This window comes from Schistosoma mansoni, chromosome 7 (assembly GCF_000237925.1).
Source record: "Schistosoma mansoni strain Puerto Rico chromosome 7, complete genome".
In the NCBI taxonomy this organism is placed as follows: Eukaryota; Metazoa; Platyhelminthes; class Trematoda; order Strigeidida; family Schistosomatidae; genus Schistosoma; species Schistosoma mansoni.
Window position 1 is genome coordinate 2213663 of NC_031501.1, and position 13203 is coordinate 2226865.

Below are 13203 nucleotides of genomic sequence, written 5' to 3' on the forward strand. Positions count from 1 at the left end.
TATTGACCAATCCCACCACCACACAATGTTTATGAAGTTGGCCCCACCCCTTTTTCAGCCTGGTTTCTTAAAATAAACACATGAAATCGAATGTGTATATTTATGTGTTTGTCTGTAGTAAAAGAAGATGAAATCAATAGGAGTGAGGTGACGGGAGGGGGATATTTCGAATTCCGTTATTTTGACGTAGAGATTGTTTATATACAACTCACTGTTCGTTTTTTTATGCACTGTGGCTGTAGTTATGGTTCTGTATATGTATGTATGTGTGTGTTTGTTAGTTCATGTCCTCATTCAAAAGAGTATATATATATATATATATATATATATATATATAAACACTGACGCCTTATCTGTATATCTTCACGTTATTTTATGGCACCTATAGAGAGTTTGTTTATGTAATAATGCATTTGATAACAAATTACCATTTCTCCTAATTACTGTCTTGAATTGGATATCTTCTTATCGGGTTTTCTTTTGTATGTCTCGTACCGTTGTATGAACATATATCATTGGGATTAGTTTTTTTTTCGTTGCGCTCTCATATCTTTCTATATAAACAATGAATATCTGTAATATTTGAATAATTGTTATAAATAAATGTATGTATGTATTTTTTTTAATTTTAATAAGTCATATTTTCTCGAATTGTATCATGGATGCCTAATCTAACCACTATCTGTAACCCGGAAGAAATGGATTACCGTTTCATTTCATTATAGGACTACTTAGCAGTGCCCATTCACGACCCCACACACAGGATTCGAACCTGCAAACTCTTCACCTTTAAACCACTGAGCTCTCATCCAACAGTGTTTAATGTCTAACTTCAATCAATCCACTATGTTGCTTGACCATGTTCTATTGTTTTCGGTGAGTAACTGCCTCACTCTAGACACGGTTGAACTCCACTAGTGATGGTTCCCCGTTTTCGTTGACGTGGGTATGTACTGCTGAAGAGTCCTATACCAAAACGAAACTGCCGTTCAGTGCTTTCAGGTTTTTATTGGTGGTCTACCATCAATCGGTTAGTGATTTACATGATATTCAATAACCCCCACAACCCGATACTTTTCTAATACCACTGATTCTGTTATTACCCCTTATACAGAGGGATTTGGACTAACAATTTCATCACTCTGTGCTAATGGGGTATAACAACTTGAACAGATGTACATATGTACCAGGCCTACTTTGCAAATAACTAACCGACTAATTTATGTATGTTCCGCTGTTTCAGATAAAGACTATTTCTTATCAAATAATAATTTTCAATACATGTGGAGAAGCATACAAATTGTGCCAAACATCACAGCTACTACTTATTTCAAATTAAGCGTTTTACATTTTGTTGGGATAATTAAACGGTGCATGTATATATTGTATATATCATTGTTTTCTTTTTCATCAACTATCCAAATGACCAAAAGCTGTTCCCTGATTGGTTGGAAATGTGATGTGATTGTTTTATGCTCGTCCCTGTACTATACTTTTGTCTAAATTGAACCACAACGTACTATAATTAAGAAAATACAGTATGTGACAAAATAGCCCATTCAGAGTATTAGATTATGATACTAAGAACATGATTAAGTTACAATAATTTAAGAACAGAATAAGATATGGTGACAGTTTATAGACCAGACGAACGCTTAAGATTTGAAGAAAGGAATTGTCTAGCCTCTCTTAGCTAGACCCACCATTTGAAACTTGAAAGTACTAGGCCGCCATTTTGTCCTAGTATGAAACTCTTCAATTGTAGTGCACACCCACAACCATGCACACGGTATTCAAACCCACAATCTTCGGTTTCACGCTCGAAAGCTTACTGTCTAGACTATTGAGCTAGCATCCGACGGTGTTAGTGTCAAAATTCAATCAGCTTTTTTGAACAGATTGTTACATTAAATATTATGCCTATTATTATATATACAATTTTGATGTCCTATTGTGGCTATTTTGTTTCTATGTAGCATCCACAATCATCGTCGGGTCTACCACCCCCGTATCCAGCACCACTGAGTAACAATGGGACTATAAATCGTCAAATGGTGTTAAATCAACAGCAAAATTTTTATCCTGCTTCAATGACACCTGGCGGTGGGGCTTCGTTAAAACGTGAACCTCCAACTGGTGGCGGCGGGGTCAATGCTGGTGCACTACAGGATGGATCTGGTTATGGTATGTTTTTTCTTCAGTGAATGAATAAATAGTTTTGTTGAGTTTTTGAAAATCTCTTAGTTTTGTGCACCACGGTCACGTCAGTCAGTCGTACTCAACGTTAAAGACTGGCAGCAATCTATGTTGATCCAACATACCACAACGATATGATATATATTTACTGTTATGCTTAGCTTTATTTGTGAAGCTCGTTTTGTCTTTCTACTTACTTTCCTTTCCTTTTATCAATCATAATGATTATCGAAGAATTGATTACAAGGAACTGGGAAAAAATGAAGGCTTTAAAGGTATCTAGGCTCTCTATTAATTCAAGATGAAGGTGTTCAGCATTTCCAGCTGATTTCAGTTTCACAACACGTCCAATCAATACTTGTCACTGTTTGATGACGATGTGATGATATCGTTACTGGGACTTCCAATGTTTATACTTAATATCATGACTTAAGTATCGCTGTTAGACATCACATAAAATATTGCCCAATCAGGATTCCGACTGTCAATTAGTTCATCTATATGACCAACAGGACTAGTAAAATTCAAGCTCACGAATTGACACACCGATTTATGAACAACATCCAAGACCTTATCACTTATTGATCCTCGCGCTCCTTCCAACCCCCAGTATTAGCGAATCAGCAGAGGTGGATACGAAGCAGGTCAGTTTTTTGTCATAATCAGCTCAGTTATAACTCGAAACCCATACAATGACATACTTTAGATACATGACCCCGCAGTACACCAACCAAGAAATCATACTTTAGACACAAACATGCTATAAGTTGAAGAGAGCGAAGCAAACGGTACATAATTAATTAGCAAGAAACTAAAATATAATCAAATGTATAACAATGGTTGATAGGTCCATTGGAAGCTTACAATATGGGAAATATAGAAACTCAGTTAAAGTGTTTATTTTATTGTTAATTGTCAGCTAGTTAAGTACGTATTTGTATGATAATAATTACTCATAAATTATGGAAATATCATTCTCTTTAGTCTGTATCTAACTTTCCTTTGTCTAAAAAGGAAAAACCAAAAAAAGGTGTTTTTTTGTCGTTAGTATCCATGATAACATCTTCACTTTCTTCTTGTCTATATATACAACATACACAACATTCTTAAAATCCAAGCACCAATCTGAAAAGATACAAATACATACATATGTGAATGTATATTTCTGCTTGGATGTTGTAATAACACACAGTAGACAGTAATATTTTATAGAACTATCTTTTAGATAAATATCATTTGGATTATCTATACAAATCAAGGTTCTATTATAGTTAAAGGGTTCATCACGAGACCTTAAGGCCTTACTTTGAAACTTGACGAAGTGACAAGGGTGTAGGCATTGGATTATCTATGAAATCAAGGTTTATTAAGATTGGTAAACGTTTCATTAGTTGGTGTATTTCTCTTTTTTCTTCTGTTTTTTAAGTGTTACTACATAACTTGTCATTTTACATCTTTCTTTGCTATTAGCTACTTGTATCGGATTTTTATGCATGTGTTTATTTATTCAAATGGATGTGTTTGTGGAGATTGTTCGAATTTGTTGAATGTACTTTTCACAAACTGATTTCATTTGAGGTGATCTCTAGTCTTCAATGATACCCTAACTAAGATCTGTATGTGACAAATACAACTTAAAAATTAAATAAATCTTCATAAAAAAACTTCCAAATAGACTAATGAATACCTTTAAGATGTTTTTGAAATCTTAGTGAGTAGTAGTCTTGGGTGTTGGAGCTTAGATGCATTCGCAGTGAGACAGTTGTCATCACTGGTATATTACATATTGATTAAAGTATGAATTTTACCATTAGATCTGTTGACTCAGTGGTACTAAAATGGTTAAAGAGTTTGTCACGAGACTTGAAGGCCCTACTTTGAAACTTGACGAAGTGACAAGGGGGTCTCATTTTAGGGAGAAATAACTGTCTGTTCAGTTCACTTGTATTGATTGTCTAAGCCTTCCCATTGTTGTTTGGGCCTGAAATTGATCAGTCTATTTTTGGCATATGTACATCTTGTAATGATTGCCTCGATAAAGTCATTAATTCACAAACATTATAAGCAGAGATGGATGATGGTTACCAGTGGACCCATGAAGCTTGTTTCATCCTATTTAAGACTTGTCAGATGGATTTGTCTGCATCCAAGATTTTATGTTCACTCCTAGTAACTCAATGGCGTTTGAAGCGAACGGTATTGGTTTCGTGTCTTGGGTTGGACATCAACTGTAGGATGCAGGTACATCCAGCTGACGAGTTTCGAATAGAAAGAATTGCGCATCCCGAGTCCCACTATCCATCTCTGTTTATAACTGTCTGTTCATTTTGTTTTTTCCATTCATATATTTTTATTTTCTACATAAATAATCACCTTTACATTTTACAATAAATTATAGGAACATTAGTCCAACGTGGTGGTGGTCCACTAACTGCTTCCATGATGACTGACCCATCAATTGGTAGTGGCAATAATGGTGTCCCAATGAATGCTGTTTATTATCGTGGCAGTCAACAGGCATTACATATGTATCCTAACGGAATGAGTACTCCTCAATCTCAACAACAACACCATCAAGGTGGTGTTTATCAATCAAATCAACAACAGGCATTCTATATGCAACAACAAATGCAACATGCTCAAATGTATCCAGGTTATTTTAGTCCGCAGCCTCAGTCACATTTCGATTCTATGGGACATATGTAAGTTGTATTTGCTGTTGTTGTTGTCGTCAATTTCATCTCATCATTCAAATTTGGATTGATAAATAAATAAATACAAATGTTGATCTCTTATCAGGCGATTCACCTAGACTTCAGAGTATGTAGATGATATAGTTTTGTGCTTGATGTAGACAGATGTTGACAAAATCCAGTCTTTTGACCGCCTTGGATTTATTGAGAAAACTCACTTAGTATTTGCCTACTTGAGTCACCTATGACATAGACGAGGTATGCGTCTAGTAACGAGAAGACGAGTTTACTAGACATCGGTTCGTTCTTTTCTACTCTGTTCGTGTGAAACATGACAATGAAAAATAGAGGGTATTCATAAGCTATACTAGTATTCGAAGTATCGCTTTTGCGTGCGTGTATGTGTGTGTGTGTTGAGATGATGTAGTGCACAATGAGGAGATTAGGCACAGAATAGTAGATAAATGTTACAAACTGATCGATGATGTATTGGTTGTTGATGAAGTGACATTGTTGGAACATGTGCTGGGTATGCCGATCGAGTGTAAACCTTGACTGATGATGTTGTCTGATTTAGGAGTTGGTTGTAAGAAAAAGTGGATAGGGTCCAATGAAGACATAATGTCAGTGTTTGAGGTTGATGAGAATCGGCCTGATGGATGTGAGTAGTTGTGTATGTGTATGTGTAGGTGTAGAGTGAGTACACGATTTTATGAGTGGTTGTTGGTCGTTATGATAATCGTAATGAATGGTTGTAGATTTTGTGTGACATGTCTGAGAATGGTTTTGTAATGATGTAGTTCTATTCATTCTCTGTGTTCCTCTATAATGTGTCTGAAAATCTCCGTGTAACGATTTTTCGCTTGTTTCTTTACCCAATTATTTCTGTTGTTACCACCCCTAATACTCTGAGATTCAGAAACAAATTATACGATTTGTGTCTGTTTTATCATCCAATCAATATGATTACTTTCCTCTTTTTTCCTTACTTTTACTTAGGCATCATAACTTCAATCATACTGACGGTGAATCGGTCTATTCATATTTTAGCCAACAAGATATGAATCAACCTGGTCCACATCAACATTTAAATCCATTACCTGAAGAAAATCAAGTGGGTTTTATATGATTATTGTTCATTTGAATTTTTTCATGACGTTCAGTATGATTTCAACGAATTTCAGTCTTGTAGATCTAAATGTATCTCTGTTGATGTGTGTTTCCGTTATTTCTATCATATAACTATCTTTTATTATGAATCTGTATTGTACAGCTGACTGATAAGTAACTGTAAACAAATCAGTATTATGGATATTCTTTCCGTTTCCATGAAAGGATAACGCTGTTAGAGCTAGAAGGCACCAAACAGCACATATCTACAACCACCTTCCATTTTGAAAAGAGCTCAAAAACTTCCATAAATTGTGGTATTCACTGTACTGAAGTGATTTAATGATATATGTATATTAACCAAACATTTAGTAATTCATAATATACATATACATAACCCTCATCCAGTGTAATTAATAAGTAGTTGGTCTCACTGTTGAGTCAATTCTCTTATGTATAATTTAATAACTATCCTAATTCAGTTCAGCGGATAAAACTCGTTGACTTTTGAAGCACGATAGATGCTGAGTTTCGTTCTTAGTGTGAACATTAACTTTGAGATGCAAATACATTAAACTGATTACTCTCAAATAAGATGAAACATTTTCCTAATAATCCAATGCTAATCACAATCAAAAGATACTATAGCTTTTAACTACCTGGCACCATCGAAGCATAAGCCAGTGATTAGTAACATAAAACTTGGCAAAAATTCATGTACATCGTTTCAGGTTACCACTGCATCAACATAACGAGATGAATTTATCACTCAAAATCCCAAATCAGAATTGGTAACAGTATTAATGGTAGTAGAAATGTTTAGGCTTAACAAATATGATTTCGAAAGGAATAATGTATTATGTGCATATAAAGCATAAGTATTTTAGGAAAAAGAGTAAATGCGTCTACGCCATTGTTAACTGACAATCATCATGTCATCCAAACGTTGGTCACAATAATACCGCCGATTCTTACCAGATAGTTTATATTACCTACATACCAATAGTTAACGACTTTTAATGAACGAATACCACGTTTTGTTATGGTTGCCTTTGGCTGACAACACTGAATAACTAATCATAATTAGTCAGATAACAATTTCGGTTGTATGTATACACACATGTTTCGTGTGCATTTTTCCTTGTCACCTAGACCAAGAAACAAAATGTAACTCGCAGGATTTGGTCAGAGTTTGAGTCTAAGTTGGTTTTGGGATTCTGTGAAGTCTAGTGTATGTTAAAACTAGTAATTGGTAGCTCCCCCTGGTGAAAAAACTGTCCCAGTGCTTGTCGTATATCTGGATTTGTTGAGCCTAGAAATGGCGTATATATGCGGTTGATGAGTAGAATGAAATGTTTATTATGTAATACTCTTTTATCTGATTGTGATTAAGTCGGATTACACCTACATCATCAAATGTAACGTTCAACCTTTGGCAGCTTTGCATCTAACCCTGTAAGATGTATGCTGAAGTAGGTGAGAGTGTTCATCACAGTATACTTAAAAGTTTAGCCACATAAGTGAGTGAATAATTAGTGCTGTGTCTGGGCTACATAAATACTACTGCTTTGTATAAAATAAAATCTTATTTCTCCCAAGTTAAACCCTTTGCTTATAAATATTATTATTAGAAATGACCAGTTTTTTTAAATCTTTCTTGTTGGTTAATAGTAACGATAATTGCACATTTCGTGTTTATGTTCTACTGTACATAGTCCGATTTTGATACTAATACACACAAGCTTCTTCTAAACGCTAGCCCAACCAACTGCTTGAGTGTGAAGCTTTATTGACGAACACTGAATCGAGACATACCTGTACAGTCATTCCACCATTCAGATATATATCCCCTAAAAAGTAAAGTTGCACGTTTAACCAATGACATGTGAATAGTTCTTTAGAATAGGAAGCCAAATCTTGGCCAAAAGCATGCGTTTTTCATTTGGTCAATCTTTGATTGCCCCACTGTATCAATACAACCTGGTTATTTTGCTTTGTACACGAACTATTTTGGATATTGTTTTTTATTTACCATGATAGTTTGAAATAATTAATAAGAACGAAAGTTAGGAAAAAAATCATTTCAATTTGCAATTGACTGGTCATTGACCAATTATTCATCAAATTCTAAGTCCTATAGAAAGTCAGTTGCCACAAAACGCTGTCCAGTAAAAACATTTTTGACTTCGAAACTGAATGATGCACATGTCCGGATCCCACAGTGACTATCTGTTACCCGAAGATGACAGGTTACAGTTTATTACTACCCAGTGGCAAGTAACACAAAATCCCTAGTATAGCAGAATTTCCTCCCGATCACCCACCATCAACCACACAACTTGATTTACTCATTCTTACTGTGTTCTATTTAAACTAATCTAATTATTTTTCCTTTTCTTAAAAAAAGCTCAATCAATGTGAAAATGGTCCCGGCTACGTGGACTCTAGCATTCAAACAGCTGATATGAATGAGGGTGGTGATGGTACAACAGCGACGGCGGCAGTAGGCACAACTACAGATCCCGGTGGTGGCGGTAGTCCAGTTGCCGGTGGTGGTAGTCATCGCCATCATCGTCGAAGGAGGCGTAAACAGTCACAACAACAACAATCTCAGTCATTATCACAACAACCTGCAGATATGTCGGATACATCAAGAAATGTTGGTGTCGATGATCCTGCTACTGGTGGCGGCGGTGGGATGGTGATGATGGACCGTTTACAAAATCAAGCACAATCAGTTCGTGGTTCACAAATGGTAAAGAAGAAGTTACCAAACTATTTTTCTATCTTTCTCTTTCATGACGACTACTTTTTTCGTGTTTAAAACTTGTGAAGAGTTTATATTAAATATGTCTGATAGGTGGTGATAATTATGATTATGGACATTTGAGAGAGAGAGAGAGAGAGTGAGTGAGTGAGTGAGTGAGTGAGTGAGTGAGTGAGTGAGTGAGTGAGTGAGTGAGTGAGTGAGTGAGTGAGTGAGTGAGTGAGCAAGATCTGTCACAAGCTTTTATCAAGGTTAGATATATGTCTCGTCATTGTTCTAGACTTGTCAACTGAATATAAACCTTTACCTCATTGACATTCGAACCCAGCACCTTTCACTGTAAATATCATTACGTTATCTAGTAAGTTACAGAGTTCAGATAACCAAATCAGCTTGTACATTGAGTATGAAAAAAATTTGTATTTTCCTGTTTTTAATTTTTAGGTTGATCAGTCTCTAGTGATTTATATTCATCCTGTACCAATTACTTCGATAAATATTGCTAATGACAGAAGTTTAAATGTATTTGGTGTGTGGTTAGCTTTGGAATCAAAAAGTACTGGTTCTTCTCACTTTCAACTCATCAACTGAATTTACCTGTCATATTTTTTACGATCATATTCTCTAATTAATTGAATAAACTTAACGTAGTGTTTCAGTTTACTAACCACATGAAAATTTCAACATTATATCAATTGGAAATGTAATTACGAACCTTCTTCCTCTTTTTTTCTACATTATCTGTATAGGATTTAGGTGTAGTACAGAAACGACAACATACTCTATCTCCTGGACCGTATCCCGACGCAGATCCAATAATGATGAACGGTCAGTCAAACATGCCACCTGGTCATCATTCTTATCCACATCAAAATGGATCGATGGAACCATCATCTATGTCAAGATATATTCGTTATGGTGAGTCAAACGATTTTTATAGTGTTCTTTAAGTGTAAAGAGTTGTTTTTTCGTTTTTAAAGAAGATGGATTCTCTAATTTTAATGATCAGCCACGTTTAGAGTTATTAAAAACTGATTACGAATAGTCAATGTCGATCAATAGAATACTTATAGATGGCTATCGTTTGATAACTCCTTATACTAACGTGAGAATTATTGACAGAAGCTATTGAGAAATGAGTCATTATCTAAAAAAAAAAACAGCATTCTGGACTGTTATTCTGTCGTAGTATGTGACTATCAACAGTATACTTCTACAACTAGGGGTATCGGATCGATGTATGGTAGTGAAAGTAAAATAAGATTAGTCGTTGAGCGTGAACAAACAGCCACAGCCTACGGACTATTAAGTATGTGATTTTCCTTCTTGCCATTGATTTCTACTCTGGACTCACTGCATGTGACTGCTTGTAATTGTATTGAATAAAGTATTCTCTAGTTTTAATCTGGTTCTCTATCTTCGGGTCGAGAATCCTGTTTCTAATATAACACGATTAGTCTTATTAACGTATTATCGTAATATACGTGAAAGAGGGAAAATATTGTAAACCATACGTTATATCACGGATCCTTCTAAATCAGTCGTGCGATCTGTTCAGAGTTCAAACGGGCTTTTTTTTAGCACTTACGTCTTGTTAACCGAAATTACAAAAGTTTTGTTTCCACAGTTACCATTGGTTCGCATTCGGTTACTACTACCACCATAGTTTTTCGCTCCAGTCTATTTCGGTTAGCGCGCTACTATCAGAACTCTAGCTATTTGCAATATTAATGACTTATTATAGCTTCCGTCTTATGTACATACATGTATGTATATGAATTTAATCTCTGTCTTCGCTGTTTTTTAGATTCACCGCAACGTGCTCCATCCGTACTAGGTCAATTACCACCCCCTAATCAACCTCCACCGCCACCACCTCCCCCGGCTGTAGCAGCTATGGCATTTGCTGCCCAGATGAATAGCTCAGATCATAGTCGACACAATTCAATGACTTATCAACAACATCATCATTTTAATCCAGATTCTCTTTCGCGTCATATGGGTGGTGGCAGTGGAGTTGGTGCTGCTGCTAGTGGAAGTTCCGGAGTTTATCATCCATCTGGTTCTGGTACTACTGGTCTACTAGTCGGTCCACCACCTCGTATACGTGACTATTCAGAATATGGTATTCCACGGGGTATTGGTCTACCGCCGACACCAGCTGCTGCGGGAGGCGGTGGACAACCGCAACCACCACAGCACAATGTCTTGATGTCACCTGGTGGTGTCAATAATAATACTAATCATGGAAGCGTGTATTATGACGGTCATTATCGTGAAGGTCAAGCATAAATTTATTTCTTCTGAGACCTATTACTAATGATTCTGCTTGTTCATTAATTTTCCTGTAGAAAATAACAGCTTCTGTATTATAATACACAATCATAATTCATTGATCTACATCATATTGCTTTTTCGATCATTGATTAGTATGATTATCATTCGAATTTATTCTACATCATAATGTATTGTCATTTATCTTCACTGTTATTCTTCTAATTGAGTTAATGATGTTGATTCGTTTAACCAGCATTTCTTTTTGTTTGTTTACTTTTTTCTCTCTCCTCTCGCTTGATACGCTTTTGTAATGTGTTTATCCTTTAAACAATTTAATCTCTGTCCACATCATGATCAATCAGTTACGGTATATATACACCATACATGTTTGTATTTTATATGTGAATAAGTTATGTAAGAAAATCCACACTTATTACTCTGTGTTTCGTCCTAATCTTTCTCTCTACATATACACATGGCTAGCTTATCGGCTTGTTCCTTCTCCTGCCTTTGATCATCTCATATGTGTGTGTTTTAACTAGGAAAAACACATAAATCGATCGCGTATTACAATGATTTTATCATTATGTTATGTTTCTATTCATAATCTCATTTATGTTCAGCGGGTCCATCAATTTATTTGTTTTAATATTGAAAAAGTTGCCCACTTTTTGAAATCTATATAATTGTTTTTCTCCTAATTATTCGAGTTTGATTTATGCGCCTTTTTCTTTTTCTATTCAAAAGGAATTTGACCCATACACAATCACTCTAATTAGGATGTATTATTAAATGTAGGAGTAGTATAGCAATACTACTACTACTACCAGTAGTAGTAGTATTAGTCGAAATCAACATCTTATTTACATCGTATTGTACAGGTATTATTTATTTTTTTTCCAACTATATCATCTTTTCAAGCCTATTTCATACGTTTGTATCATATAATTAGCATGTTTTGTGTGTATTCTACCATGTCTCCTACCCTAAACATTTTCACATCTCTACATACTACTACCTATTACTACTACTACTACTACTACTACTAATGGTAGTATTAACGATTACCATAACATTTTAATTATTGTAGACCAATTATGCATGTATATTATTGATTCATTGTGATTCATTGTGTTTTTTTCTGTCCCATAAATATGTACTTCAATTATATGTATTGTGTTTTCTTTTTTTGCCGGTTATCATAGACTACCCCCTCTCTCTCCGCTACCAAATTAACCAAGTAAACATTTACTGTCCACACACGACATGGCTACTTACTAATCATCAGTTCATTAATTACTATTCTATTATGTAATCACTATTGTTTTGTAGATATGTACAGTAATAGTATGTATATATATATATATGTGTGTATGTGTGCTTGCCTATGCTTGCCTATATATGTATGTATGTGTTTCACTACTCTATGTGTATGATAATAAGACCTATATTTGCTTACTTATATTGATATACCATACTCTTTGACTTATTCTTCATGAATGAATCGCCTTAATTGTCCTTTTTTTTCATAGACAAAATTATTTTACTTATCAGTATCTAGGTTCCTTTTTTTTTATATAATCACTCCTTTGAAGAAGTCATTGCATACACATACATACATCAAGTCAAATGTTTTGATCAAATCTCTCTGTTGCCTTTCTTATATTCCTGCTTTTGTTTTTGATCATTATTTCATACAGAAAAAAAAGAACACCAAAACACTATTATCCCGGTTTTATTGACCCTTATTGACTTTGTTTATGTTTACGCAAGTGTATGAGTGCGTGCGTGCATGTATTCTTATTTCATTCATTGCTTATTACATATTACATTAGTAAGTAAGTAGTTGAGTAAACCATTTTGCATTATCCTTATAGTTTACTCTTCACATGACAATGTTGTTATAATGAAGAGAAGAGAAGAGAAAATTCACAACCACACACACACACCCCGTTTTTTTTTTTGAAGAATTTTATTTCCTTTTCTCTTTCAGTTGTTTTGAATACCATTCATGCTTTGCGCGTAGTTTGAAGAGTTGTCTTCTCTTGTTGGTTCCGTTTTTTTTCTTCTCTCCACAAGTCATTAACTAATTCGTTATACAGGTTTTTTGTTTATATATACTTATTTATTAAAATGTAATTATTGTATGCATTCACCCTT

The 13203-nt window shown here is 34.9% G+C and overlaps 1 protein-coding gene across 1 annotated transcript in view; it reads left to right on the forward strand.

Moving 5' to 3' along the window:
• Smp_127810 (hypothetical protein) overlaps window positions 1–12015 on the forward strand; it is a gene marked incomplete at its 5' end in the record, with an annotated part of 63615 nt that extends 51600 nt beyond the window's left edge. Inside the window, 6 exons of the mRNA XM_018798596.1 lie at window positions 1977–2184; window positions 4595–4898; window positions 5889–6003; window positions 8407–8754; window positions 9516–9684; window positions 10574–12015. Of these exons, the coding sequence (XP_018653523.1) occupies window positions 1977–2184; window positions 4595–4898; window positions 5889–6003; window positions 8407–8754; window positions 9516–9684; window positions 10574–11058 (1629 nt within the window). The 3' untranslated portion in view covers window positions 11059–12015. The remainder of the gene's footprint in view (window positions 1–1976; window positions 2185–4594; window positions 4899–5888; window positions 6004–8406; window positions 8755–9515; window positions 9685–10573) is intronic.
• Between the last annotated feature and the right edge of the window lie 1188 nt (window positions 12016–13203).